We start from the raw sequence: 27,970 nt of genomic DNA on the forward strand, positions 1-27,970 counted from the left end.
GTGGACAGCACAGAGCCTGCTTAGGATACTCTGCTCCTCTTTCTCTCCCTCTCCCTCTCCCTCTCTCTCAAAATAAATAAATTTTATAAAAATATAAATAAAAAATAAAAAAGCTCTTAACAAAAAGAGGTTGGAAATGTATTCTGGGATTTAGGGAAGATGAAATTGTACATAACTCATATCTGAAACTAAAAAGAGTCAGTGGTGGAGGCAGCTGTGGAAGGTTCAAGGCGGTAGGATAACCAGGCAAGTGTCAGTCTAGAAAAGTCAAAAGCAGAATTTCAAGAAGTAAGAGGTGGTGGAATGGAAACAAGTGGTGGGGGAAACTTGGAAAAGCCAATTAATTGTATTCGGTGAAGCCTTTTGGAACCTTGGAAAAGACTGGAATTAATTGCCGGGGGTTACAATTCATTCGAATACTTGTTAAGAGCTTAATTCCTGCTAGCACAGTGCTAATTGCTGAGGACAGAAGAACAGCATAGTTCTGGACCCAAGAAGCTCACAGAGTGGCAGAGGAGGTGAGAAGTGAATACTTAAGACACAATGTTGAAAGTGCTTAAACAGCGGTGTGCAATGGATACAGAAGTTCTGGAGAGTGGGCGGCCCCATTGGGCAGGATTTGGGTAGGACTGGTAGGACGGTTTGCTGTCCAGGTGCGTGGTGGGTCTCCAAAGATTCCGGGGGAGGGGCGATTCCTAGGAGATCCAGTCCTCTGAGGCCATGGGCAGCTTTTAGGTGCTTGCGGGGAGAGGCGGCAAGAGGGGACTCTGGCGCCCGGGGGCGAAAGGACGTTAGCAGTATTTGGGTCCTGTTTGAAAGATGAGAGGTGGAATTTGCAGCCTGAAGCAGGGATGCAGAAAGGGAAGGAGAAAAGCGTCTCTAAACTCTCCGCCACTTTCTCACACAGGGCAGAAAAGATCAGGAGGGGGTAAACGGAGCCCTTTGGGAGGCTGTTCGACCAAAAGCCTGAATTCGCCGGGCTCCGGAAATCTTGTTTCTCTTCTCCGGACTGCGCCTCGGCCGGAACTCTAGTGCCCTAAGGTCTGGTTTGGCGCCGGACTGGAAAAACAGACGGACGCACACGAAGAAAGTGGAGTACCCGGTGGGGAAAAGCGGAGATCCGGGTGGAAGTCACTCGCGCGCTCCGGCGGGGAGGCCAGCAAGCACCGGCAGGCTGTTAGCGCGTCCGGGACGTGGGAGGGCCACACAGCCCCAGCAGGTGAGGCCTGACAGGGCTGCCTCTCCGTGGCACGGTCCCGACCGTTCCCCCGAATCAGATCCGGAGTTAAAACACAGGGGTCGAGGGTTAGTTTTGCCACTTACTAGCTGTATGACCTCGGTTAATTTATTCTTGGAACCTCCGTTTCCTCGTCTTTGTAATGGGAACAGTTACAGCACCTCTCTCAGGGTTGTTGTGAGGAGTCAATGAAATATACTTAGAACAGTTTCTGGCACATGGTAAGCCCTGGGTATATAATCTTTACTAAGACTACTCTCTTTTAGCTCAGTGGGTTCCGTTGCCGTCAAAATTCATCAACTTCGGCACCGGATCATCCATTAGATGGGTTTTACTTTATGTTTATTGGTAAAAATACAAAGCAAAATTTTATAATTAAATTTATGTTATTAGAGAAGTAACAGCACTATTAAGAATGTGAAAAATAGGGTGAATAATGTTACTCATAATCCCATCCTATATACAGCTTTAAGCCTTTTTTCGCCACCCAAAACTTTTTTGTCTCTGCATTTTTATGCTTGCAATATTTGTATATATGCAGTTTGGATTCCTCCTTATTTGCCACTTAGTAGTGTAGCCTATGGTTGGGGTTCTCGAGAATCTTTTATGATTGTACAAATTCCATTTTGTAGGATTATCATTTGTTTCCCAAATTCCTTAATATAGAGAGATAAAATTATTTAAGCACAATCGGTGAGGGAAATTGAAATATTACCTTTGATTCCAGGACCTCAGATCAACTGTTTTTAATTTCCTGGTTCCCTTCTTTTTTTAGTCCATGTGAAAATATACTGTTTGCATGGTTTTCATTTATTCAGCAAACATCATTGGGCATCAGTTATGTTTAAGCCATGGTCCTTATGATTAAGGAGGTCACACTAGTGAGGTAGACAGATAAAAGTGATATTCTAACATTATGTAAGGGCGAAAGAGGGGTATACACGGATTGTCAGGAGAATATGGAGGAATAGTAATGTCATTGCCCCCTGGTGGAAGGCAACCAGGAACATGACTATAGTTGAACATGAGCTTATTACTTCTTACAGTGAGAAAAAAACACATACCATAGGAAACCATGTAACATCTAAGTAAGAGAGTGTTAAAAGGGATTTATTATTGGATTTAGGTTTGTGTTAAGTGATTTGGGGGAAAGTAGTCTGGAAGTGGAGGTAATTCTATGACTGGGAATGTGAAGTCTTATCTATCTAGTGTTAGGCTAATGCCATGATTGGTCAACATATACCAGTCATTCAGGGCACCTGGGTGGCTCTCGGTTAAGTGTCCAGACTCTTAACTTTGGCTCAGGTCATGATCTGTTTGTGGGATCGAACCCTGCATCAGGCTCTGCACTGACAGTGAGGAGACTGCTTGGGATTGTCTCATTTCTTGCTCTCTGCCCTGCCCCCCTCACTCACAGACTCTCTCTCTCTCTCAAAATAAATAAACTTAAAAAAGATATGTTAGTCATTCATATTAGCCAAGATAGTAGAATATTTGGTCATTTTTGTGGCTTCAACAGTGGGTTTTTTTTTTTTTTTTTTGGTATGTGTTCAGACAGGATTACAGTTGGTCTTTTTAAAAAATTATTATTATTTTTTAGGGGCGCCTGGGTGGCGCAGTCGGTTAAGCGTCCGACTTCAGCCAGGTCACGATCTCGCGGTCCGTGAGTTCGAGCCCCGCATCGGGCTCTGGGCTGATGGCTCAGAGCCTGGAGCCTGTTTCCGACTCTGTGTCTCCCTCTCTCTCTGCCCCTCCCCCGTTCATTCTCTGTCTCTCTCTGTCCCAAAAATAAATAAACGTTGAAAAAAAAATTAAAAAAAAAAATAAAAAAAAATTAAAAAAAATAAAAAAAATTATTATTATTTTTTTAATTTTAGACTGTGCACAAGTGGGGGAGAGGGGCAGAGGGAGGGAAACTGAGAATCTTAAGCAGACCCCACACTCAACACACAACCTCACAAGGGGCTTGATCCCATGACCTGAGCCGAAATCAAGAGCTGGACGCTCAGCTGACTGAGCCACCTAGGTGCCCCTACAGTTGGTCTTGATGGAGCTGAGGTTATTGCCCATGGATATGAGGCAATAGATCGGGACTTGGGCACATTTTGGAGGGCCTTGTGTTTGAATTTCTGGGGAGGAATTGCTGACTTATTATAAGAGGAGTGCAGTCAGATTTAGACAAATCCCTTTTGTTGCCTGTCAAAGGATAGATCGGGAGAAGTAGAGGAGATCAGAGTCAAGGAGATGTGTTCGAATTTTGCTACTTAAAGAGTATCCTATGGACCAATGACAAGGGCATCGTTTGGGGGCTTGTTAGAAGTACAGAATCTCAGGCCTTATCCTATACCTACTAAATCAGAATCTGCATTTTAAAGTGATTTAAGAAAAATTTTTAATGCTTATTTTTGAGAGAGAGAGAGAGAGAGAGAGAGAGACAGAGCACAAGTGGGGGAGAGGCAGAGAGAGAGAGAGAGACAGACCGACAGACAGACAGAATCCGAAGCAGGCTCCAGGCTTTTAGCTGTCAGCACAGATTCTGATGCGGGGCTCAAACTAATGAATCGCAAGATCATGACCTGAGCCAAAGTCAAAAGCTGGATGCTTAACCCACTGAGCTACTGAGATGCCCCAATTCATAGGCACTTAAAGTTTGAGAAGCCCTTTGTTGGGAAGTTACAGTAGTCCTGGTAAGAAGCAATAAGACCCTGAACCAAGACACCGGTTGAGGAAGTGGGGAATTGTGGAGGTATTATTTAACATATATTACAAGTCTCCTGCATGCCTGGCACCATCCTGGGAGCTGGAACTACCACAGTGAGGATGGTCTCCCTCGCCAGACTGGAGTGTCTTGATGGAAGAGACTAATGAAGAAATTGCAGTAAACTGTAGTAGGGAAAGTGTAAGCCCAGGATGCAGTAAGATTACATTAGAGGGATGCAGGTGCTGGTGAAGTTGAATCGTCAAGGAAGGGTTCTTGGAGGGGTAAGGGATGTTGAAGCTGAGTTCCAAAGGATAAGGTAGCTAGGCAAAATCTGTGGAGGGCATTCCTGGCCTAGGAACAGCACTCAGCCAAAGACTGAAGCCCAGAGAAGGGAGTACTGGTTGGCACTTGGTGGACCACAGGTGTTTAGCCAGGATTGGAGTAGAGAGTGGGATGTGACTAGAGGTGAGGTTGGGGAGATGAATGGAGGCCAGATGTGGAGTCTTCTAGACCCTGTGGAGAAAGTTGGCCTTTATTCTGAAGACCATGAGGGAGTCCCACATGTGTTTTAATCAGAGAAGATAACTGATCAGTTTTATGTTTTAGGCCCTTCTAGATGCTGAGAGGTGGGATGAGGTAGAGGTGGTGGCAGCAAGCCTGGAGGCAGGGAGCAGAGTGCAGTGTTCTAGAAGAAAGAAAGTGGTGATTCCCCTGATGTGAGGCGTGAGGGAGGAGGGGCACTCTAGAAGATTGACCACTCCTTGGTTGTAGTTAGGGTGGTCTGGGCGCCATTTAGTTGTAGACTACTAGGCAGTTGAAGCAGGTGAGCCAGATTGTTGGATTTTGGCATTTTTGAGGCTTTTTTTTCTTTTAAGTTTTTAGTGTTCTGTTTATTTCCTCATTCAGCACCATGTTCTGACTAGTGGATGAATTTTTGTTTTTGTTTTTCCTTTCTCCTGGTCTTTGGGCCAAGATAGGAGAAAGACAAAGAAATTGGCATTGCATCTTTTATTTCCTCTTAGGGGTAGCTGGAGTAAGTAGGAGAGAGAACTGTTTAGCCAAAGTTGTTATTTTACTAGAGCTATAGAACTTGTGTTGCTGATGTTTTTACTAGAAGCAGCAGCATTTAGTGGAAGGACTCAAGGCTAGGGTTCTAATTCTAGCTTCCATGCTGATTAGCAGTGTGAGCTTAGGCAAATCATTTCACCTGTTGGTGTCTGTTTCCTAGAGAAAGAAAATATCTCCCTGGCTTATCTTACAGGAGCCTTGTGTGCCTTAAATGAGATAATATATGCCAGGTGGTTTGAAAACCTTACTGGATCAGAGAACGCTCTTGTAGCCTTCATTCCATCTGATCTTCAGAAGAATACCTTATGGTAAGTAGAGGAGGTGTTAACACAGCCTTACCCCTGAGGAAATGGAGGCTTCAAAAGATTAATAGCTTTACCAGAGGATAAAGAGCTTTATTAGGTTTAGCCGTATGAAATTGCCAATATTCACAATGTTCATAACCTAATAAGTGGGCATGTTTTCTGACTCCACATACAATGTACCCTGTAGTCCCTGTTTGTATAGATGAAGTGCTAAAATGTTGTCAGTTATCCTAGGTCTTGGAGTGAATTAGTTCAGTATTTTATTTTAGGTATCAATGATTTCTTTAAAAATCCACCATAAGAGCACCTGGGTGGCTCAGTCGGTTAAGCGTCCGACGTCGGCTCAGGTTGTGATCTCAGGTTTGTGAGTTTGAGCCCCACGTCGGGCTTTGTGGTGACAGCTCAGAGCCTGGAGCCTGCTTTGGATTCTGTATCTCCCTGTCTTTCTGCCCCTCCCCCACTCATGCTCTGTCTCTCAAAAAGTAAATAATCTTTAAAAAATTTAAAAAATAGGGGCGCCTGGGTGGCGCAGTCGGTTGGGCGTCCGACTTCAGCCAGGTCACGATCTCGCGGTCCGTGAGTTCGAGCCCCGCGTCGGGCTCTGGGCTGATGGCTCGGAGCCTGGAGCCTGTTTCCGATTCTGTGTCTCCCTCTCTCTCTGCCCCTCCCCCATTCATGCTCTGTCTCTCTCTGTCTCAAAAATAATAAATAAACGTTGAAAAAAAATTTTTTTTTTTTTAAATTAAAAAAATAAAAATAAAATAAGAATCAGCATAAAAATTTGGTTTAAGGTCAACACAACCTTTTGAAGTACATACTTGAATTATTTTGAGGTAATAATTAACTCCATGAAGGGGGCCTGTGTTTCTCTTCCTCTTCTCATTTTTTCACGAGGCAGGGGGATACTTTCTTTATATACTGCGTAAACAGGCTTATGTTCATAGTAGGCCCTGGGGAAGTGTTTATAGAATTAGAAAATAAGTTCATGAATTTCACAACACATGTCTTTGTTGAATTTGAAATTGTGATGCAGTCATTGCTACCCTGGTAACTCTTCAATGTCTTTTCCTTTCTAGGTGGAATTGAGCTATTTGCTGAAGCTTCTTTCCTTTGTAGCCCAGGGAGAAATTTACATTTTATCTTACTATGGCTTTGGTTCACAAGTTTCTGAGTAGCGCTTATATTTTCAGAAAATGCCTGAAGCCAAGTGTTTCCTCATGTCCATTTTTGGGTAATCGCTTTGCAGACTATTGTTCTAGTAGTCTTCAGAAACCTGTGGCTGCTCCTGGCAAAACCTCCTCTCAAAGGAATACTGAAGGGGATTTGCAAGGACATCACCAGAGAGAAGTTGCTTTGGATATAACCTCTCCAGAGGAAAAGCCGGAAGTTAGTTTTGATAAGGCAATTAAAGATGAAATAAAGAACCACTGTAGGCGTTTGAAGGATGATATTGTGAATTATTGGATCGGCCCTGAAGGCCGCCCTCTGCATGAGGTCTTGCTGGAACAAGCCAAGGTTGTCTGGCAATTCCGTGGAAAAGAGGACTTAGATAAGTGGATGGTGACTTCTGATAAGACAATTGGAGGCAGAAGTGAAGTGTTCCTGAAAATGGGCAAGAATAATCAGAGTGCACTGCTGTATGGAACTCTGAGCTCTGAGGCGCCTAAAGATGGGGAAAGTGGCCGCAGTGGGTACTGTGCAATGATATCCAGGATTCCAAGGGTAAGTGAAGTCCCAGAGCCTCAGTTTTCCAGTGAACGGGGGTGAATTTCATTGTAGTATGAACTGTAGCAGATAGCTTTTTTTGTTTTTTAAACAAAATACTTTTTTTTTTTGAAGTTTATTTATTTTGAGAGACTGAGAATACGAGTGGGGGAGGGACAGAGAGAAAGGGAGGGAAAGAGAATCCTATTGCGCCGCTCGAACTCAGGAGCTGTGAGACCATGAACTGAGCCGAAATCAAGAGTTGAATGCTTAACTGAGTCACTCAGTTGCCCCTACAGATAGCTTTTGTTTCTATGAGTGAAAACACCTGGTAGGTCATCTGTGTCAGTGGGGTTAAGTAACTACAGGGCACAGGTGTAAAGCAAAAGCATAAGGGGGAAGCGGTTCCTGAGGAGGGGGCACTTGTTTCTGGGCATCACTTTGGGTCAGGGTGGGACATTCTTATGTTTGAGGAGCTCTGAGAAGTCAGACATTTGAACAATGATCTCAGGAGATATGCGTCTTCTCTAATAGACCACAGTCCCTGTGATGGCCAGAGGTTCATTAGGGTGGATGTAGGGTCAGCATGTAGTTTTTATTTGTTTTTTTAAGTAAACTTTTTTATTTTAGAAAAGTTTTAGTTTTACTGAAAAATTGTGCAGATAGTACAGAAGGCTCCATATGCCCCTCACCCACCTTCTCCAATTGTTGCTATCTTACATTGCTTTCGTACATTTGTCACAATTAGGAAACCAACATTGGTACATTACTATTAACTAATTCCAGACACTATTTGTATTCCAGTAGTTTTTCCACTTGTACTTTTTCTGTCCCGGGATCCCAGCCGGGACACCACATTATATCTAGTTGTCATGTCTCCTTAGGCTCCTCTACCATGTAATAGTTTCTTAGTCTTTCCTGATTTTTCCTGAGGATTTGAGAAATCCTGGTCAGGTAGTTTGTGGAATAATCCTCAATTTGGGATTTTCAGATGTTTTTTCTCCTTGTAAGACTGGGTTTTTGGTTTTTTAGGAAGAATACCACAGAGCTGAAGTACTGTTTTCATCACATCATATCAGGAGTACATGCTAGCAGTGTGACTTATCATTGATGTGTTAACCTTGATCCCCTGGTCAGGATAGTGTTTGCCAGATTACTCTGTTGTTACTATTTGTTTTTCTTCTTTCTATACTCTTCTTTGGAAGCAAGTCACTAAGAGCATCCTACATTCAAGGCATGGGAGCAGGGCATGGGGTTAAGTTCTGTCTCCTTAAAGGGATGGTATTTTCATATATTATTGGGTATTCTTCAGAGAAGAAGTTTTGTTTTTCTCCGACTTTATTTAGTCAGCCAGTCATTTTTTTTTTTTTAATTTTTTTTTTTTTTCAACGTTTTATTTATTTTTGGGACAGAGAGAGACAGAGCATGAACGGGGGAGGGGCAGAGAGAGAGGGAGACACAGAATCGGAAACAGGCTCCAGGCTCCGAGCCGTCAGCCCAGAGCCTGACGCGGGGCTCGAACTCCCGGACCGCGAGATCGTGACCTGGCTGAAGTCGGACGCTTAACCGACTGCGCCACCCAGGCGCCCCAGTCAGCCAGTCATTTTGTATGGACTCGTACTTCGGGTTATAATCCAGTGCTATGTTATTTATTTTGTTGCTCAAATTGTTCCAGCTTTGGCCATTGGAAGCTCTTTCAAGTTGGTTTTTGTCCTTTTGACATGCCTCCATTTTTTTGTTTTTTAGAACTTTCTGGCACTATAAGATGCTCTAAGTACATTTTGTATTTTCTCTGTCCCAGACCTAGAACTAGCCATTTCCCAAAAGAGCCCTGATGCCTTTTTTTGGAGAATGGTATTAGAAACCCAGATCTGGGTGCTGAGTATGCTTGTTGCTACTGGGTTGACAGTAGTTCCAGGACCTCTCAATGGACACAGCAGGAAATACAGGGATGTATACCAATCGTGGAAACACGTCTGTAACTATTTCTGTACAAGCCAAATAGGAGTTCATACCGTGCTGACTCTAATATAGTACCATGTGGTTCATTTTCAGCTTCTCCCTCTTATCTATAACTTCGTACTGTAATAATGTGAGAAACCTGTCTCCCATTAGTTACCATCAACTTAACCTGTTAATTCAACCCCAGTGTACATGCAAAACAGTTTCAGAACTTTTAAATTTTTTTAATTAAAAAAATTTTATTTATTTATTTATTTATTTTTAATGTTTGTTTATTTTTGACAGAGAAAGAGAGTGTGAACAGGGGAGGGGCAGAGAGGGAAGGAGACAACAGAATCTGAAGCAGGCTCCAGGCTCTGAGCTGTCAGCACAGAGTCTGATGCAGGGCTCAAAATCACAAACTATGGGATCATGACCTGAGTCAAAATCGGATGCTTAACCAACTGAGCCACCCAGGCGCCCCAGCAGTTTCAGAACTTTTAACCCATAACCCTGTGAGAAACAACTTTACCAACTAGAGTACACTGGGTATATATAGTTTCCTTTGTCTTTAGTTTTACAGTTTCCCATCAGAGCATTATTTTCTAGAGTTACTTAGGTTAGCTCCTTTGTCTCACAACCAGTCTATGGCTTTTTGCAAATTTGCTGACTGGGTGTTGTTTCAGGGCTACCTGGACAGGCTCTCATGCCTGGCCTTGGCCATAGCCTCTGGATGTTTGCTTGGCTATTGTACTCTAAGGAGAAAGGCAAATGTTAGTTACCAGGGTCCCTCTCTCCAGATAATGATGAGAAAGAAAGGTATGTGTTCTTTCAGAGACAAGTATGCATATAAAGATTTTTTTTCTTTCCAGTGCCTGAAATCCGCAGAATGGATTTGGTCCTTCCACAGTAGAAAATAATTCTATGGCTGGATAAACACTGCGGAGTAATGAAAATAGGCGATACAATTTATTTATTTATTTATTTAAAAAAAAATTTTTTTTTTCAACGTTTATTTATTTTTGGGACAGAGAGAGACAGAGCATGAACGGGGGAGGGTCAGAGAGAGAGGGAGACACAGAATCGGAAACAGGTTCCAGGCTCTGAGCAGTCAGCACAGAGCCCGACGCGGGGCTCGAACTCACAGACCGCGAGATCGTGACCTGGCTGAAGTCGGACGCTTAACCGACTGCGCCACCCAGGCGCCCCTGCGATACAATTTATTAAGTGTGCCTTGCCAGTCCTCTTGCTACTTTGTGTGTGTGTGTGTGTATATATATACATATATATATATACACATGTACATATACATATATACACACATACATATATATGTATACATATATATATATACATGTACATATACATATATACATGTATATACATATATCCCTTTAATTCCTCACAACAATCCTGTAAAGCGTGGTCATCCTAATTTTATAGATGAGGAAACTGAGGCTTTGGGAGAGTTAACAACTTGTCTAAAGTTACACAGCTAGTAAGTAAGATAGTTCATATGTGAGCACTGCTATTCTTAAATCAGATTACCTTTGAGAATGCTGTAAATAAACACCTTTTTAAATTAACACTAAATTCCATTTTCCATGAGAGACAGTATAGGTAGTTGTTAAGAATACAGATTTTGGAGGGGCACCTGAGTGGCTCAGTTGGTTGAGTGACTGCAGCCCGGGTCATGATCTTACAATTTGTGAATTCGAGCCCCGCATCGGGCTGTTTGCTGCCTGCTTCAGATTCTGTGTCTTCCTCTCTCTCTCTCAAAAATAAATAAACATTAAAAAAATTTTTTTCTTTTTAAATATAGATTTTGGAATTAAATGGCACTGGATCTACCATTTCCTAGTTGAGTGCTCAGTTTCTTCATTTGTAAGCTGGAACACAATGATAGTACCTATCTCAGAGGGCTGTGAGGATGAAATTATGCATTCACAGTGTTTACGTAGGTTTTCAGTGGATGGTAGCTATTGTTATAAAATAGCGATTTTGAAACTTGAGCTCTTTCATAGTTTTCTGATTTATGGGAAGGCAGCTGTCGCTGCCCACTCAGAATCCATTACTTGATAGGACCAGGGGAAAAAAAGGTACATACAGCAATTCATTTCCATTCATTGATACATATGAGTGCCTACCACATATCAACACTGTCCTGGGCCAATCATGTCCTGAACATTACCTTTGAAGCATAAATACGGGGCACCTGGGGGGTGCATTTGGTTAAGCGTCTGACTCTTGATCTCGGATCAGGTTAAGAGTTTGAGCCCTGCGTTGGGCTTTGTGCTGACTGTGTGGAACCTACTTGGGATTCTCTCTCTTTCTGCCTGTCCCCCAATTGTGCATGCATACATGCTTTCTATCTCAAAATAAGTGACCATTAAAAAAAAGAGAAACATAAATACTATGTCAGTATTTTATGCTAAAAAAATAATCCCCAGATTTATCTGCCTCCTTATGGTAGAAGGGCAAACTAGGTAGAAAAATGCCAGTGGATCCTTTTGATACTTCAAAAGATGACTAATTTTGCTAGTGGTGGAAAATGAGATGAACTTAATTTTCCTTTCTGCACCTTAGGGCCCTTTCGAGAGAAAGAGGTCTTATGATTGGTCCCAGTTCAACACTCTGTATCTCCGTGTACGTGGAGATGGTCGGCCTTGGATGGTGAATATTAGACAGGACACGGATATAATCCAGAGGAAGAATCAAATGTACAGTTACTTCATGTTCACCCGTGGGGGGCCCTACTGGCAGGAGGTCAAGGTAACAGCATAAGTCTTTATTGTGTATGAAAATGAAGTCTTTTGAAATCATGGCTATCCTGTAGTTTTTTGTTTTTTGTTTTTTTTTTCCTTATTAATCCCTTTTGGAAGGTGTGGAAAGAGAAAGAAGGAAGATGATCTAGGGGTGAGATTTATATAAGTGATTTTTTCTTTAATTAATATAAATGTTAGTTTCCTAACCAGTAAATATTTCTCATAAGGATATGGCCGGGTCCATGGTAAATCATGGGTACATCTCTGCTCTGTGCCCAAGTAGATGTTTCTTCTTAAGTTTCCACCACATCCCCTCTTCCAGGCAAATCTATTAAGCTAGTATCCCTAGCTTAGGAGAAAGTCTTCTTAGGAGCAATAAATACTTAATATTTTACAATCAAAATTTTTATTCATTTTTTGGTAATATAAGGCACTGTTACTTTGTGAGAGTAAGCTTTAAGAAGGTAAAAATGTTCACCTAGAGGAAAAGGGGTAGAAATTAAGGGAATGAATTTCAATTTCCCATTCTTTTCTTCTGTCTACTGAAGGTTTTTAATACATAAACTCCAAAGAAAGTCCCTGTTTTGCTTATACTTAAACCTAAGGGTCATTCTAGATTGCTTTCTCCCTTACCCCACATATAGTCTGTTTAGCACATTCTGTCACCTGTACTGTACCTAGAGTCTGACCATTCTAGCCATCTCTCCCACTCACCCTAGTCCAGGCCTTTGGATTTACTACAGCAGCCTCTTCATGGTTTTGCCCCCTAAAATTCACTTTCCACTCAGCTGCCAGAGTGATCTAACACATAGTGCAGACTACATCAGTCACATGCTTAAAACCCTCCAGTGGCTTCTCATTGCAATTAGAATAAAGCCCAAACTCCTTAACATGGTCTACTGGGCCTACAGTATCAGACCCGTCTTTATCCTCAGTCTCCCTGCCTACCTTCTTCCTCCATACTGGCCCCTTTTCTGTGTATCACACCCAACAAGCTCACCTCCATCTCAGAGCCTGTGTACTTCATGTTGTATCTGCTTGGTAGGCTTTTCACCTGCTTGTTCTTCCTTGTCATTCACCTCTCAGCTCAAAAGGCCTCAGAGATGCCTGACCCCTGTAGCTAGAGTTGTATCCTCTAACCCAGTCACTAACACTACCCTGTTTACTTTTTTCATAGAACTTATCACTAAGTAAAATTATTTTGTTCATTCACTTGTCTCTTTATTATCACTTTCTACCCTGCACCCCTGGAACATAAATTCTGTAAATTCTGAGAGCAGGAACCTTGTCTGTATTGTCTCCCCTGCTGTCTCCCCTGCACCTGAGCAGTGCCTAGCATATAACAGACACTTGATGCATATTTCTGCATTAATATAGTTACATAAGCAAAAAATTACTACATATGTAACACGTGTATACGAATAGTATATATAACAAATTATTATTACTTTAAAATGTTTAGTTTTGAGAGAGAGAAAGAACACGTGAGCAGGAAAGAGACAGAGAGAGAGGGTGACAGAATCTGAAGCAGGCTCTGAGCTGTTAGCCCAGAGCCCAAATAAGGGGTCAAATCCATGAACCATAAGATCATGACCTGAGCCAAAGTTGGATGCTTAACTGACTGAGCCACACAGGCACTCCAATATAATGAATTATTAAAACTAGGATTTCATACAGAAAATTTGGAAAATCCCGAAAAGGAAAAAAAAATTCACCACCACCCAAAGGTAAAATACTTCTGGTGTGTACCTTCCAGATCTATCTTTCTTTCTTTCTTTTCTTTCTTTCATTCATTCATTCATTCATTCATTCATATCCAAGTTAGCATATAGTGCAACAATAATTTCAGGAGTAGATTCCTTAATGCCCCTTACCCTTTTAGCCCATCCCCCCCTCCCATAACCCCTCCAGCAACCCACTGTTTGTTCTCTATATTCAAGACTCTCTTATGTTTTGACCCCCTCCCTGTTTTTATGTGATTTGTTTTTAACATTTATTTATTTTTGAGAAGAGAGAGAGCATGAGTGGGGGAGGAGAGAGAAAGAGGGAGACACAGAATCTGAAACAGGCTCCAGGCTCTGAGCTGGAGCCCCCCGACGCAGGGCTCCAACTCATGGACTGTGAGATCATGACCTGAGCCGAAGTCTGACGCTTAACCGACTGAGCCACCCAGGCGCCCCTGTTTTTATATGATTTTTGTTTCCCTTCCCTTGTGTTCATCTGTTAAGTTCCTCATATGAGTGAAGTCATATGATATTTGTCTTTCTCTGACTAATTTCGCATAATACCCTCTAGTTCCATCCATGTAGTTACAAATGGCAAGATTTCATTCATTTTGATTGCCAAGTAATACTCCATTTTGTGTGTGTGTGTGTGTGTGTGTGTGTGTAGACACACACACACACACGCATGCGCATACACATATATTACCACTTCTTCTTTATCCATTCACTCATTGATGGATATTTGAGCTCTTTCCATGCTTTGGCTATTGTCAATAGCCAGTGTTTACTGCTGTAAACATTGGGGCGAATGTGCCCCTTCAAATCAGCATATCTGTATCCCTTGGGTAAATACCTAGTAGTGTAATTGCTGGGTCATAGGGTAGTTCTATTTTAATTTTTGAGGAACCTCCATACTGTTTTCCAGAGTGGCTGGACCAGTTTGCATTCCCACCAGCAGTGCAAAAGAGATCCTCTTTCTCCACATCCTTGCCAACATCTGTTGTTGCTCGAGTTGTTAATGTTAGCCATTCTGACAGGTGTGAGGTGGTATCTCATTGTGGTTTTGAGTTGTATTTCTCTGATGATGAGTGATGTTGAGCATTTTTTCATGTGTCGGTTGGCCATCTGGATGTCTTCTGTAGAGAAGTTTGTCTTTTGCCCATGTCTTCACTGGATGATTTGGTTTTTGGTTGTTGAGTTTGATAAGTGCTTTATAGATTTTGGGATACTAACCCTTTATTTGATATGTCATTTGCAAATATCTTCTCCCATTGCATTGGTTGCCTTTTAGTTTTGCTGATTGTTTCCTTCCCTGTGTGGAAGCTTTTTATCTTGATGAGATCCCAATAGTTCATTTTTGCTTTTGTTTCCCTTGCCTCTGGAGACATATTGAGTATGAAGTTGCTGTGGCCACGATCCAAGAGGTTTTTCCTTGCTTTCCCCTCTAGGATTTTGATGGTTTCCTGTCTTACATTTAGGTCTTTCATCCATTTTGAGTTTGTTTTTGTGTATGGTGTATGACAGTGGTCCAGGTTCATTTTTCTGTGTGTCACTGTCCAGTTTCCCAGCACCATTTGCTGAAGAGACTATTCCATTGGATATTCTTTCCTGCTTTGTCAAAGATTAGTTGACCATACTTTTGTGGGTCCATTTCTGGGTTCTCTATTCTATTGCATTGATCTGTTTTTGTGCCAGTATCATACTGTCTTGATGATTACAGCTTTGTAATACATCTTGAAGTCTGGAATTATGATGCCTCCAGCTTCAGTTTTATTTTTCAAGATTGCTTTGGCTATTCGGGGTCTTTTCTGGTTCCATACAAATTTTAGGATCATTTGTTCTAGCTCTGTGAAAAATGCTGGTATTATTTTGATAGGTATTGCATTGAATATGTAGATTGCTTTGGGTAGTATTGACATTTTAACAATGTTTGTTCTTCCAATCCAGGAGCATGGAATGTTTTTCCATTTTTTTGTGTGTTCCTCAATTTCTTTCATAGGCTTTCTATAGTTTTCAGTGTATAGATTTTTCACCTCTTTGGTTAGATTTATTCCTAGGTATTTTATGGTTTTTGGTGCAATTGTAAATGGGATTGATTCCATGATTTCTCTTTCTGTTGCTTCATTGTTGGTGTATAGGAATGCAAGTGATTTCTGTGCATTGATTTTATATCCTGCGACTTTGCTGAATTCATGGATCAGTTCCAGCAGTTTTTTGGTGGAATCTTTTGGGTTTTCCAAATAGAGTATCATGTCATCTGTGAAGAGTGAAAGTTTGACCTCCTGGCTGATTTGGATGCATTTTATTTCTTTGTGTTGTCTGATTGCTGAGGCTAAGACTTCCAATACTATGTTGAATAACAGTGGTGAGAGTGAACATCCCTGTCTTGTTGCTGACCTTAGGGGAAAAGCTCCCAGTTTTTCCCATTGGAGGATGATATTAGCATTGGGTCTTTCATATACGGCTTTTATGATCTCGAGGTATGCTTCTATCCCTACTTTCTTGAGGGTTTTTATCAAGAAAGGATGCTGTAAAAGGAAACAACCAACAAAACTAAGAGACAACCAACGGAATGGGAAAAGATATTTGCAAATGACATATCGGACAAAGGGCTAGTATCTAAAATCTATAAAGAGCTCACCAAACTCCACACCCGAAAAACAAATAACCCAGTGAAGAAATGGGCAGAAGACATGAATAGACACTTCTCTAAAGAAGACATCCAGATGGCCAACAGGCACATGAAAAGATGTTCAGCGTCACTCCTTATCAGGGAAATACAAATCAAACCACACTCAGGTATCACCTCACGCCAGTCAGAGTGGCCAAAATGAACAAATCAGGAGACTATAGATGCTGGAGAGGATGTGGAGAGACGGGAACCCTCTTGCACTGTTGGTGGGAATGCAAATTGGTGCAGCCGCTCTGGAAAGCAGTGTGGAGGTTCCTCAGAAAATTAAAAATAGACCTACCCTATGACCCAGCAATAGCACTGCTAGGAATTTATCCAAGGGATACAGGAGTACTGATGCATAGGGGCACTTGTACCCCAATGTTCATAGCAGCACTCTCAACAATAGCCAAATTATGGAAAGAGCCTAAATGTCCATCAACTGATGAATGGATAAAGAAATTGTGGTTTATATACACAATGGAATACTATGTGGCAATGAGAAAAAATGAAATATGGCCCTTTGTAGCAACGTGGATGGAACTGGAGAGTGTAATGCTAAGTGAAATAAGCCATACAGAGAAAGACAGATACCATATGGTTTCACTCTTATGTGGATCCCGAGAAACTTAACAGGAACCCATGGGGGAGGGGAAGGAAAAAAAAAAAAAAAGAGAGAGAGGTTAGAGTGGGAGAGAGCCAAAGCATAAGAGACTGTTAAAAACTGAGAACAAACTGAGGGTTGATGGGGGGTGGGAGGGAGGGGAGGGTGGGTGATGGGTATTGAGGAGGGCACCTTTTGGGATGAGCACTGGGTGTTGTATGGAAACCAATTTGTCAATAAATTTCATATATATATATATATATATATATATATATATATATAAAGAAAGGATGCTGTATTTTGTCAAATGCTTTCTCTGCATCTATTGAGAGGATCATGTGGTTCTTGTCCTTTCTTTTATTGATGTGATGTATCACATTGATTATTTTACAGATCTTGAACCAGCTCTGCATCCCAGGTATAAATCCCACTTGGTTGTGGTGAATAATTCTTTACTGTATTGTTGGATCCAGTTGGCTAGTGTCTTGTTGAGAATTTTTGATCCATGTTCATCAGGGAAATTTGTCTATAGTTCTCCTTTTTAGTGAGGTCTTTGTCTGGTTTTGGAATCAAGGTAATGCTGGCTTCATAGAACGAGTTTGGAAGTTTTCCTTCCATTTCTATTTTTTGGAACAGCTTCAAAAAAATAGGTGTTAACTCTTTAAATGTTTGGTAGAATTCCCCTGGAAAGCCATCTGGCCCTGGACTGTTGTTTTTTGGGAGATTTTTGATTACTAATTCTATTTCTTTGGTGGTTATGGGTTGGTTCAGATTTTCTATTTCTGCCTGTTTCAGTTTTGGTAGTTTATATGTTTCTAGGAATTTGTCCATTTCTTCCAGATTGCCCATTTTATTGGCATATAATTGCTCATAATATTCTCGTATTAATGTTTGTGTTTCTGCAGTGTTGGTTGTGATCTCTCCCCTTTCATTCTTGATTTTATTTATTTGGGTCCTTTCCTTTTTCTTTTTGATCAAACTGGCTAGGGGTTTATCAATTTTGTTAATTCTTTCAAAGAACCAGCTCCTGGCTTCATTGATCTGTTCTACTGTTTTTTGGGGGAGTTCGATAGCATTTCCTGTCTTGTGCTGGGTTTGGGTTTTATTTGCTGTTCTTTTTCCAGCTTTTTGAGGTGTAAGGTTAGGTTGTGTATCTGAGACCTTTCTTCCTTCCTTAGGAAGGCGTGGATGCTATATTCTTCCCTCTTATGACTATCTTTGCTGCATCCCACAGGTTTTGGGCTGTGGTGTTATCATTTTCATTGGCTTCCATGTACTTTTTAATTTCTATTTTAACTTCTTGCTTAGCCCATTCATTCTTTAGTAGGATGTTCTTTAGTCTCCAAGTATTTGTTATCTTTCCAAATTTTTTCTTGTGGTTGATTTCAAATTTCATAGCATTGTGGTGTGAAAATATGCATGGTATGATCTCAGCTCTTTTTGTACTTGTTGAGGGTGATCTATTCTGTGAGGGTGATCTATTCTGGAGAATGTTCCATGTGCATTTGAGAAAAATGTGTATTCTGCTTTAGGGTGAAATATTCTGAATATATCTGTTAAGTCCATCCAGTCTAGTGTGTCATTCAAAGCCATTGTTTCCTTGTTGATTTTCTGTTTAAATTATCTGTCCATTGCTGTAAGTGGGGTGTTGAAGTCCCCTGCTATTATGGCAATGAGTTTGTTTGTGATTAATTGATTTATATATTTGGGTGCTCACACGTTTGGAACATAAATGTTTACAATTGTTAGGTCTTCTTGGTGGATAGACCCCTTAATTATGATATAATGACTTTCTTCATTTCTTATTACAGTCTTTATTTTAAAATCTAGATTGTCTGTTATAATTATGGCTACTCCACCTTTCTTTTGAAGAATTTTTTTTTTCAATGTTTATTTATTTTTGGGACAGAGAGAGACAGAGCATGAACGGGGGAGGGGCAGAGAGAGAGGGAGACACAGAATTGGAAACAGGCTCCAGGCTCTGAGCCATCAGCCCAGAGCCTGACGCGGGGCTCGAACTCACGGACCGCGAGATCGTGACCTGGCTGAAGTCGGACGCTTAACCGACTGTGCCACCCAGGCGCCCCGACTCCACCTTTCTTTGGTGACCATTAGCATGATAGGTGGTTCTCCATCCCCTTATTTTCAATCTGTCTAAAATGGGTCTCTTGTAAACAGCACATAGATGGATCTTCTTATCCATTCTGTTGCCCTGTGTCTTTTGATTGGAGCATTTAGACCATTGATGTTTAGAGTGAGTAGTGAAAGATATGAATTTATTGCCATTATGTTGCCTGTAGAGTTGGAGTTTCTGGTGGTATTCTCTGGTCCTTTCTAGTCTTTGTTGCTTTTGGTCATTTTTTGTTTTGTTCTGTTTTGTTTTGTTTCATCTTTCCTCCCATCAGAGAGTCCCCCTTAAAATTTCTTGCTGGGTTGGTTTAGTAGTCAAACTCCTTTAATTTTTGTTTGCCTGGGAAACTTTTTATCTCTCCTTCTATTTTGAATGACAGCCTTGCTGGATAAAGAATTCTTGGCTGCCACTGTTTTCTGGCCTGCCAAGTTTCTGTGGATAGGCCTGCTGTGAACCTGATCTGTCTTCCCTTGTAGGTTAAGGACTTCTTTTTCCCCTGCTGCTTTCATGATTCTTTCCTTGCCTGAGTATTTTGTGAATTTGATAGGCCTTGTTGGTGGTCAGTTTTTGTTGAATCTAATGGGAGTTCTTTGTGCTTCCTGGATTTTGATGTCTGTGTCTTTCCCCCAGGTTAGGAAAGTTTTCCACTATGATTTGCTCACATAAATTTCCCTTTTTCTCTCTGTTCGTCTTTTAGGACCCCTAGGATTCTGATGTTACTCCTTTTTTTTTTTTTTTTTTAATGTTTATTTTTGAGAGAGAGAGAGCGTGAGAGCATGAGCGGGGGAGGGGCAGAGAGAGAGGGAGACACAGAATCCAAAGCAGCCTCTAGACTCTGAGCTGTCAGCACAAAGCCTGATGCGGGGCTTGAACTCATGAATTGTGAGGTCATGACCTGAGTGGAAGTCAGATGCTTAACCTTAACACTGAGGTACCCAGGTTTTCCTGATGCTATACCTTTTTAATGAGTCACTGAATTCTGTAATTCTTATTTTGTCCTCTTTTGCCTTAGCTGCCTCCTTTTTTTCTACATCATTATTCTCCATAAGTTTGTTCTCTATATCACTCATTCGCTGCTCTGCCTCATGCATCCTTGCCACCATGCCATCCATTCACGATTGCAGCTCAGTTATAGCATTTTTTTTATTAGATCCTGACTAGCTTTTACTTCTTTTATCTCCACAGAAAAGGATTATAATCTATTTTCAACTCCAGCTAGTATTCTTAGTATTGTGATTCTAAATTCTGGTTCAAACATCTTGCTTGTATCTGTGTTGATTAAGTCCCTGGCTCTCATTTCTTCCTGTTCTTTCTTTTGGAGTTTTGTCATTTTGAAGGAAGAAAAGGAATTAATAAAGTAAAAAAAAGAAAAAAATTTAAAAACAACACAAAGAAATCAAATGAAGGATGGTAGATCTTAGGTGTGTTTTTGTTTGGTTGTTGAAAGAGCTTGATAGAGAAAAAAGGGAAAGATAAGAAAAAAATGGGAAAGAAAAAAGGAAAACGTTTAAAATTTGAAAAAATGAATACAATAAAGGAGAATAAAATGAAATGATGAAAGTAAAATAGAATTTTAAAAATTTACAAAAAAGTAAAAAATATCGTAGAAAAAATTAAAAATATTTTTAATAAAAATGGAAAATAAGTTCTTTCTCTTGTATTCAAGAAAAGAAAAAAAATTGAATAAAAGGGCCAGCGAACAGAATAAAATACTATTGAAATTACATCTGGTTTCCTGTAGAAGTCAAACGATGAAGCACTTTATAATCTGTAAACTAAGCTGGTGGAGAGACTTGTGTTCCTGAAGAGCACCGTTGGCCTAGTTAGGTGGGGCTTAGTGAATGACTCTGTTCTCCACTAGATGGCGCTGCTTGCCTTACTGGGGTGGATTGTTGTGGTGTGTGCAGGCGTGTGGGGTGAAAATGGCATCACCCATTTCTCCCCAACTAGCAATCAAGCATCCCTCCTTTGACTAGGGATTCTGTCCACTCCCCACTTCTACACTGTCCATGACCAAGCCGTCAGGCTGCTAGGTGGCACCTCCCTCCTGAGTTTTATCTCAGATGGGGCTGTGTTTCCCAACACCTCACTTCTAAGGGACTGCAGCTTTGACCTGCTCAGACCCTCTGGGGGAGGGTCTCGCTGAGCAATGCCTGGGTTCCAGCCTGCTCCTAGGAATGTTCTACAGACTGTGCTGCTGTCGATGCCCAGAGACTGCAGCTGGGTGCCAGCCCATCCCAGAAAGTTTGCATGATTGTGTAGCAGCAGTGTTTTAGGGATTATGGTAAATAACAACACACATCTGGCACCAGGCTTCACCCTTAATGACCTTGTTCCAGCGCCAGGGAATGTCGTTATTCTCTGGGGTCCTTTGGGACCTTTGCCTGTGGGGAGGCTGCACAGCCTCTACCAAATGTCTTCCCAGAAGGGGAACCGCCTCTCCTTGTGTGGCCTGAGGACCCCTTGGACCTCACTCTGCTCCTGGGGATTCGCTCTTCCCACCAGAGCTCCACCAGGTATCCAGCTATGAAGTTTCAGACTCTGCACTCCTGCTGTTTAGAGTCTTAATGGAATTTAAGCCCTCTCCTTTCTCCCTTTTTTGTTTAGACCCTTGTGGCTGTTTCCACTCTTCCTTTTTCTCTGCAGCTGCTTTTGGAGGGGGGTGCTTTTCCTATACTCTCCCCCTGTCTTTGTGCTCTCTCTGCCAGCAAAAACAGCTCCCTGCCCTTGGTGGTTTCTCTCTCCTCCATTTTACCTCTCTGCACTGCATACCTTGCAGTTCTGTGGTTCAGGTTGTGCAGATTGTTGTGTTAATCCTCAAATCAGTTTTCTAGGTGTGCAAGATGGTTTATGGTTGATTTGGCTGCATTTCAGGGATGAGAGATGCAAAAAAAAACTTCCATGCTTTTCCGCCATCTTGGCCCCTCCCCCCAGATTTTTCTGTTTCCGCCTCAAAAAATTTTTTTAACAAAAATGTTATTGTGTCAGTGCTGTTTTATAACATATATTGTTCACTGAATTTCATATGCAACTTCCTGCTGAGATACATTTTTATATCATTTTAAATTTCTTTATGATATTTTACTATATAAATAGAAGACAGTTTAGTTAGTTGTTCCTCTATTACTGGACATTTAGATTGTTTTCAGAGATTTTCACTGTTGTGCCAAACTCTGAAGTAAATATCCTTAATTATTTTCTTGGGATATATTCTCAGAAATAACATACCTAGAATAAATGGTATGTACATTTTTTAGGGCTTGCACACTGACAAATTATTCTCTGGTATTATTGCTATTTAATTGTTAACAATTACTTTCTTCCCTGAAAATACATGTAGTCCTAACTTTGGCCAGAAAGAATAGTTGTTTGCAACAGCTCTCTTTAAATTATTAAGGGAAAGTGTTGGGGAAGAGATTTTTTTTTTTAATCGAAGTGTTATTGACCTACAATGTTAAATTAGTTTCAGGTATACAACATAGTGATTCACCATTTATATACATTACTCAGTGCTCATTACAATAGGTGTAGTCACAAGAGGTTTTTAATTAAATGTTACTAATTGCTGTTAACTTCTGCATGAATAATTCTCCTTTAGTAAATAGAAGTGAGATGCTTAAGTATTTACTCTGATTACAGGGAGAAAACAAAGGAAAATGATGGAAAAATTATAAAATTTAGCTTACTGTCCCTTGGAAAGAGAGAACAACTGTTCATCCTTTTCTTTTTATGCAAGCTTTTAATGCAAGATTTAATGTTTCTTCTTAGCTTTTTTATCCAGCTAAAAAAAATCCAGTTCCTTTGATGTAGACAGTGTTCTTAGAGAATTGTTGTCAAAAAGATAGAAGAGATTAGTTTGAGGGGACAGTAGGGTGGATGACACATGTTCCTTGAATGGCAACCAGGTAGCCTTGATTCCATTTCCAAAATATATTTTGAATAATGAGGTAGATGAAGTGTGAAACTAGGGTGCAAAATGAAAAATTGATTGGGGGGGCCCCCCCCAGGTTTGTCTGACAGGAATGAAGAGAGCAGGTGAAATAGGGTGTGACTGCATTTAAATCTGCTATGTGAGCAGTGTGATCTACTGCAGTGGTGGGTTGGAATCTGAGCTTTGAATTGAGACTTTTATGTCCACAAGTGTTTTTGGTGATAAGTAATCTGAACAGCACATTAATTTTTTGGTTCACAAGTCAAAAATCTAAAATGATGTACAGTGAGAAGCCTCACTCCCACTCATGTCCCTGTTGACTCTTCCTGCCCATCCGCTCTAGGGAGCCGCTCTGTAGTTTCTTGTGTAGTTGGCAGTTTTGTTATGCAAATATAAGCAAATGTGAATACATGTTCTTATTTTGTCTAATTTTACTCAAAAGTATAAATAACAAACTTTGTACATCTTTAGTGGTTTTTTTTTTTTTTTTTAATTTAAATCCTAGAGAGCTTCCCTGTTGCTTTGTGGAGTTATTTTTCATTATTGTTATTTTGTTTGGCTTTTAAAAAATTTATTTTTGAAAGAGAGAGAGAGTTGGAGGGAGCATGAGCAGGGGAGGGGCACAGAGAGAGGGAGACAGAATCCGAAGGAGGCTCCAGGCTCTGAGCTGTTAGCACAGAGCCCAGTGCAGGGCTCGAACCCACAAACTGTGGGATCATGACCTGAAACAAATTTGGACTCTTAACCGACTGAACCACCCAGGCACCCCTGGCATTTTCTGTTAAATGGAATTCTCATAGTTGATTCCTGTATTAATAGACACTGGGTTGTTCCCAGTTGCTGTGGTAAATTGTTTTGTTTTAAGTTTATTTTGAAAGGGAGACAAACATGAGTGGGCAAGGGGCAGAAAGAGAGGGGGAGAGAGAGAATCCCAAGAGGGCTCCACACTCTCCACACAGAGCCTGATGTGGGGCTTGAATCTGTAAACCGTGAGATCATGACCTGAGCTGAAAGCAAGAGTCGGATGTTCAACCTACTGAGCCATCCAGGAACTCTCCAATTGCTCTAGCAAATTTTTTATTATTATTTTTTTGAGGCTTTTAAAAAATTTATTTTTATACTGTGTATTCTGTCTAGATTTTTCTTAACATTTTTTTAAACATTATTGAGAGACAGAGACAGAGCATGAGCATGGGAGGGGCAGAGAGAGCTGGAGACACAGATTCTGAACTAGGCTCCAGGCCCTGAGCTATCAGCACAGAGCCTGATGTGGGGCAAAGTCACACACCGCGAGATCATGACCTGAGCCTCATTTGGATGCTTAACTGACTGAGTCAGCCATGCGCCCCTTAATTTTTTTTAATGTTTTTATTTTTGAGAGAGAGAGAGAGAGAGAGAGAGAGAGACAGAGCACAAGTGGGGGAGGGGCAAAGGGAGAGGGAGAGACAGACTCTGAAGCAGGCTCCAGGCTCTGAACTGTCAGCACAGAGACCAATGTGGGGCTTGAACTCACAAACTATGAGATAATGACCTGAGCCGAAGTCGTACCCCCAACCGACTGAGCCACCCAGGCGCCCTAGATTTTTTTTCCTAATACATTGTAGAGGTCTGCCATTGCATCCTGTGTAGATCTACATGAAAAGAAGCAGCTGTACAGTATTGAATTGTGTGGATGCAATGTAATCTTTTAACCATTCCCCTATTTTTCCTTTTTTTTTTTTTAATTAGAAAAAGCTGTACCATTACATATTTGTCAGAGTCTATCTGTAACATAAATTCCTAAAAGTGAAGTTGGTAGGTCAAAGTTACAGCATTTCAAATTTTGCTAAATATTGCTGTTTTCTGTTGCTGTGAGCGATTACCGTAAACTTAGCAGCTTCAAAAGACCCACATTAGCTCACAATTTGATAGGTCATGAGTTGGGACTTGGTATGGCTGAGTTCAATGCTCTGGGCCTTAGAAGGCTAAAATTAAGGTGTCTCCTGGGCTATATTCCTTTCTGGAGGCTCTGGGGAAAAATCCACTTACAAGCTCATTAAGGTTATTGGCCAAATTCAGTTCCTGTGATTGTAGGACTAATGTCCTGGTTTCTTGACTGGTTGTCAGCTGAGGACCACTCTCAGCTCCAAGGAGCTGCCTGCATTCCTTGCCATTTCGTTTCCTCCACCTTGAGAAGAAAAAGTGGAGGATCTCCCCCACTGAATCGCTGATGCTTTTAGGCTCTTTCACCAGTGCCTCCTATAGGCTCAAGTGATTAAATCGGGCCTACAGTGGATAATCTTCCCTACATTAAGGTCTGCTGCTTTAGGACCTTACTTGTGCACAGTCCCTTCTCAGCAACAGAGGTTAGCATGAATACCTGGAAGAGGGTGTGTGTATACAGAAGGGGGCTTCTTGGAATCCTCCTAGACTCTTGCCTCCCAGTTGCTGGCCACTCTAAGAGTTGTACCAATCTGCACACCTACCTGCTGTATACAAGTGGGCCCATTTTCCCTCTTCCCCGTGTTTCTATTGGTTATTAAACTTCAGTTATTTGTGAAAGTTTTGTGTTTAAGATATTAGAATTTTGTTCATAAATGTTACACATATTTATCCTTTGTCTTTGCTGTCAGAAGGTTAAATTGTACTCTACTGTATCATTTTTCCTTTGGGATTTCTGGCTTAGAAAGGTTTTTATCTGTTTTCTTCTAATACTTCATTTTTTTTTTTTTTAAATTTTTTTTTTTTCAACGTTTATTTATTTTTGGGACAGAGAGAGACAGAGCATGAACGGGGGAGGGGCAGAGAGAGAGGGAGACACAGAATCGGAAACAGGCTCCAGGCCCCGAGCCATCAGCCCAGAGCCTGACGCGGGGCTCGAACTCACGGACCGCGAGATCGTGACCTGGCTGAAGTCGGACGCTTAACCGACTGCGCCACCCAGGCGCCCCTAATACTTCATTTTTTAAAAAAATGTTGGTTTATTCTTAAGAGAGAGACAGAGACACAGAGCCTGAGAGGGGGAGGGGCAGAGAGAGGAGGAGATACAGAATCTGAAGCAGGTTCCAGGCTCTGAGCTGTCAGCACAGAGCCCAATCCGGGGCTCGAACCCCCACCAACTGAGATCATGACCTGAGCTGAACCGATGGAACCACCCAGGAGCCATCTAAAGTTTTTAAAATTTTTTTTAAAGATTTATTTTTGAGACAGAGACAGAGTACAAGTGGGGGAGGGGCAAAGAGAGGGAGACACAATTCAAAGCAGGCTCCCAGGCTGTGAGCTGTCAGCACAGAGCCTGATGTGGGGCTCAAATTCACGAACCGTGAGATCATGACCTGAGCCCAAAGTCAGATACTTAACTGACAGCCACCCAGGCGCCCAACTAATACTTCATGTTTAAAAAATGTATATCGATGATCAAAATGACTAGCCACTTGTCATAACTGCATGTATTAGAATTATAACGTTAGAATTAAATAACATTAGCATTAAACTATTATCGTTGCAATTCCATACAACTGCCTCACTTGCTGACATTTGAGATGTTAAGTATATGGTTTCTTTTTCAGATTCCTTTCTCCAAATTTTTCTTCTCTAATCAAGGAAGAATCCGGGATGCCCAGTACCAGCTTCTGCTTGATAAGGTAACATTTTCCTGTACTTTCACTCAGAACTGTTCCCTTTAGTGAAACAGAACTGCTGTGAGGATCATTTCAGTTCATTTTTGAGGGCTGGCAAATGAAAGCTAAAAATTCTTGAGGCCATCCCTGTTACTCCCATATGGAGGTTGACTCAGACATATCTTGTGAGCCAAACCTCCATCCTGCAGGAATTTCCTATGGTCGTCATCATTTCAGCCTGCTCACATTTTATTTTAGCTCCAAAATAGTGAAAAGTATTGAAGTTTAGGAGGGCTACAAGGAACCTCCATTAGACATACATGCTGACCTTACCAGTCTGAAGTGGCACTACTTTGGAGAGGGAAGAGAAAGTAGAAGGTAGAAAATCAGCCCTGCACTTATGATTTGCTACAGCATTTGAGAACTCTGGTGTACTTGCTAAGGGCTGATAGTGTCAAGACCCAGCTATGTTAAATTCTTTTTTTTTAAACGTTTTTGAGAGAGTGGAGAGTGAGCCCTGCGCATCCATGCTAGCAGAGAGAGAGGGAGCCGTAGAATCCAAAGCAGGCTACAGGCTCTGGGCTGTTAGCACAGGGCCCCATGTGGGGCTTGAACCCATGAACTGAGAGATCATGACCTGAGCCGAAGTCGGACGCTTAACTGACTGAGCCACCCAGCTGCCCCAAGACCTAGTTATATTAATCACCTCAGGAACTTCAAAACTCCAGGAATGGTATCAGTGTATGAGATTTTGATCAATTTCTGTATTTTCAATGTAGATCTCTTCTGTTGGATTCACCCTGGCTGATAAAGTGGATGGTCCATTCTTCCTGGAAATAGATTTTATTGGAGTTTTTGCTGATCCAGCCCACACAGAAGAATTTGCTTATGAAAATTCTCCAGAGCTTAACCCAAGACTTTTTAAGTAGTAGAGATGGTATGGTAATTTTGTACTACCAAACTGCATAGTATCATCCATGATGACAGAGACAAAATATTTAACAGTTTCCCATTAACGGCTGGTATGTATTCCCTGAGACAAAGCTAAATGCTGTTGCCAAGAAAGGCCCCATAGTGGGAGACACAGCATGAAACCAGGTTCTAAGCTGCACTTCAGCTTAAAGAATGCAAGTCCCGATGTGGAGATAATAGGTAAAGAACTTAACTTTTGGATTAGAATGATTCCTGTTAGGAACTATTCCTGCCCAAGTTGGTATTGTCAAAGCAGGGTGTCTCTAAGATGATTGTTGATGTCTTTGTCTCTCTCTGTTCCTCATAGGTTTCTTGTGTTTTCTAATCCATCATTTGAGGAAAGGAGACTGTTAAAGATTGCTATACAATTCAGTGATTTTTTAGTATATTCACAGAATTGTCAATCCTTACCATAAGCTAATTTTAGAAAATTCTATCAAGCCTAAAAAGAAACCTTAATTGAGTGCCCTTTGCAGGCACTCATTCTCCCAGCCCAGGTATCTATGGATCTACTTTCTTCATGGGTTTATCTTCTCTGGATATGTCTCCTACAAATAGAATCCAATAATATGTGATCTTTTATGTCTGGTGGTTTTTCATTTAGCATAAATGTCTTT

The 27,970-nt window shown here is 41.2% G+C and overlaps 1 protein-coding gene across 3 annotated transcripts; it reads left to right on the forward strand.

Moving 5' to 3' along the window:
* Positions 1–955: 955 nt before the first annotated feature.
* NDUFAF1 (NADH:ubiquinone oxidoreductase complex assembly factor 1) lies at positions 956–27,928 on the forward strand. 3 transcript variants are annotated; one of them, XM_030318446.2, is made up of 6 exons: positions 956–1,219; positions 5,200–5,314; positions 6,388–7,033; positions 11,543–11,728; positions 26,331–26,405; positions 27,161–27,928. In XM_030318446.2, exons 3-6 carry the CDS (start codon positions 6,458–6,460, stop codon positions 27,308–27,310), a joined length of 987 nt encoding a protein of 328 aa, XP_030174306.1. In that variant the 5' UTR covers positions 956–1,219; positions 5,200–5,314; positions 6,388–6,457; the 3' UTR covers positions 27,311–27,928. The 3 variants fall into 3 exon arrangements, with proteins under 3 accessions (XP_030174306.1, XP_030174308.1, XP_030174307.1); XM_030318448.2 differs by lacking the exon at positions 11,543–11,728; XM_030318447.2 differs by lacking the exon at positions 5,200–5,314.
* Positions 27,929–27,970: the final 42 nt, after the last annotated feature.

The sequence above is a fragment of the Lynx canadensis genome, chromosome B3 (genome assembly GCF_007474595.2).
Source record: "Lynx canadensis isolate LIC74 chromosome B3, mLynCan4.pri.v2, whole genome shotgun sequence".
In the NCBI taxonomy this organism is placed as follows: Eukaryota; Metazoa; Chordata; class Mammalia; order Carnivora; family Felidae; genus Lynx; species Lynx canadensis.

Bases quoted from the DNA above. Each gene is read 5' to 3' on its own strand.
- NDUFAF1 (XM_030318446.2), top strand. From the start codon at position 6,458: ATGGCTTTGGTTCACAAGTTTCTGAGTAGCGCTTATATTTTCAGAAAA. The intron at 7,034-11,542 runs GTAAGTGAAGTC...TCTGCACCTTAG, and splicing joins TGATATCCAGGATTCCAAGG to GGCCCTTTCGAGAGAAAGAG. The intron at 11,729-26,330 runs GTAACAGCATAA...TTTCTTTTTCAG, and splicing joins CCTACTGGCAGGAGGTCAAG to ATTCCTTTCTCCAAATTTTT.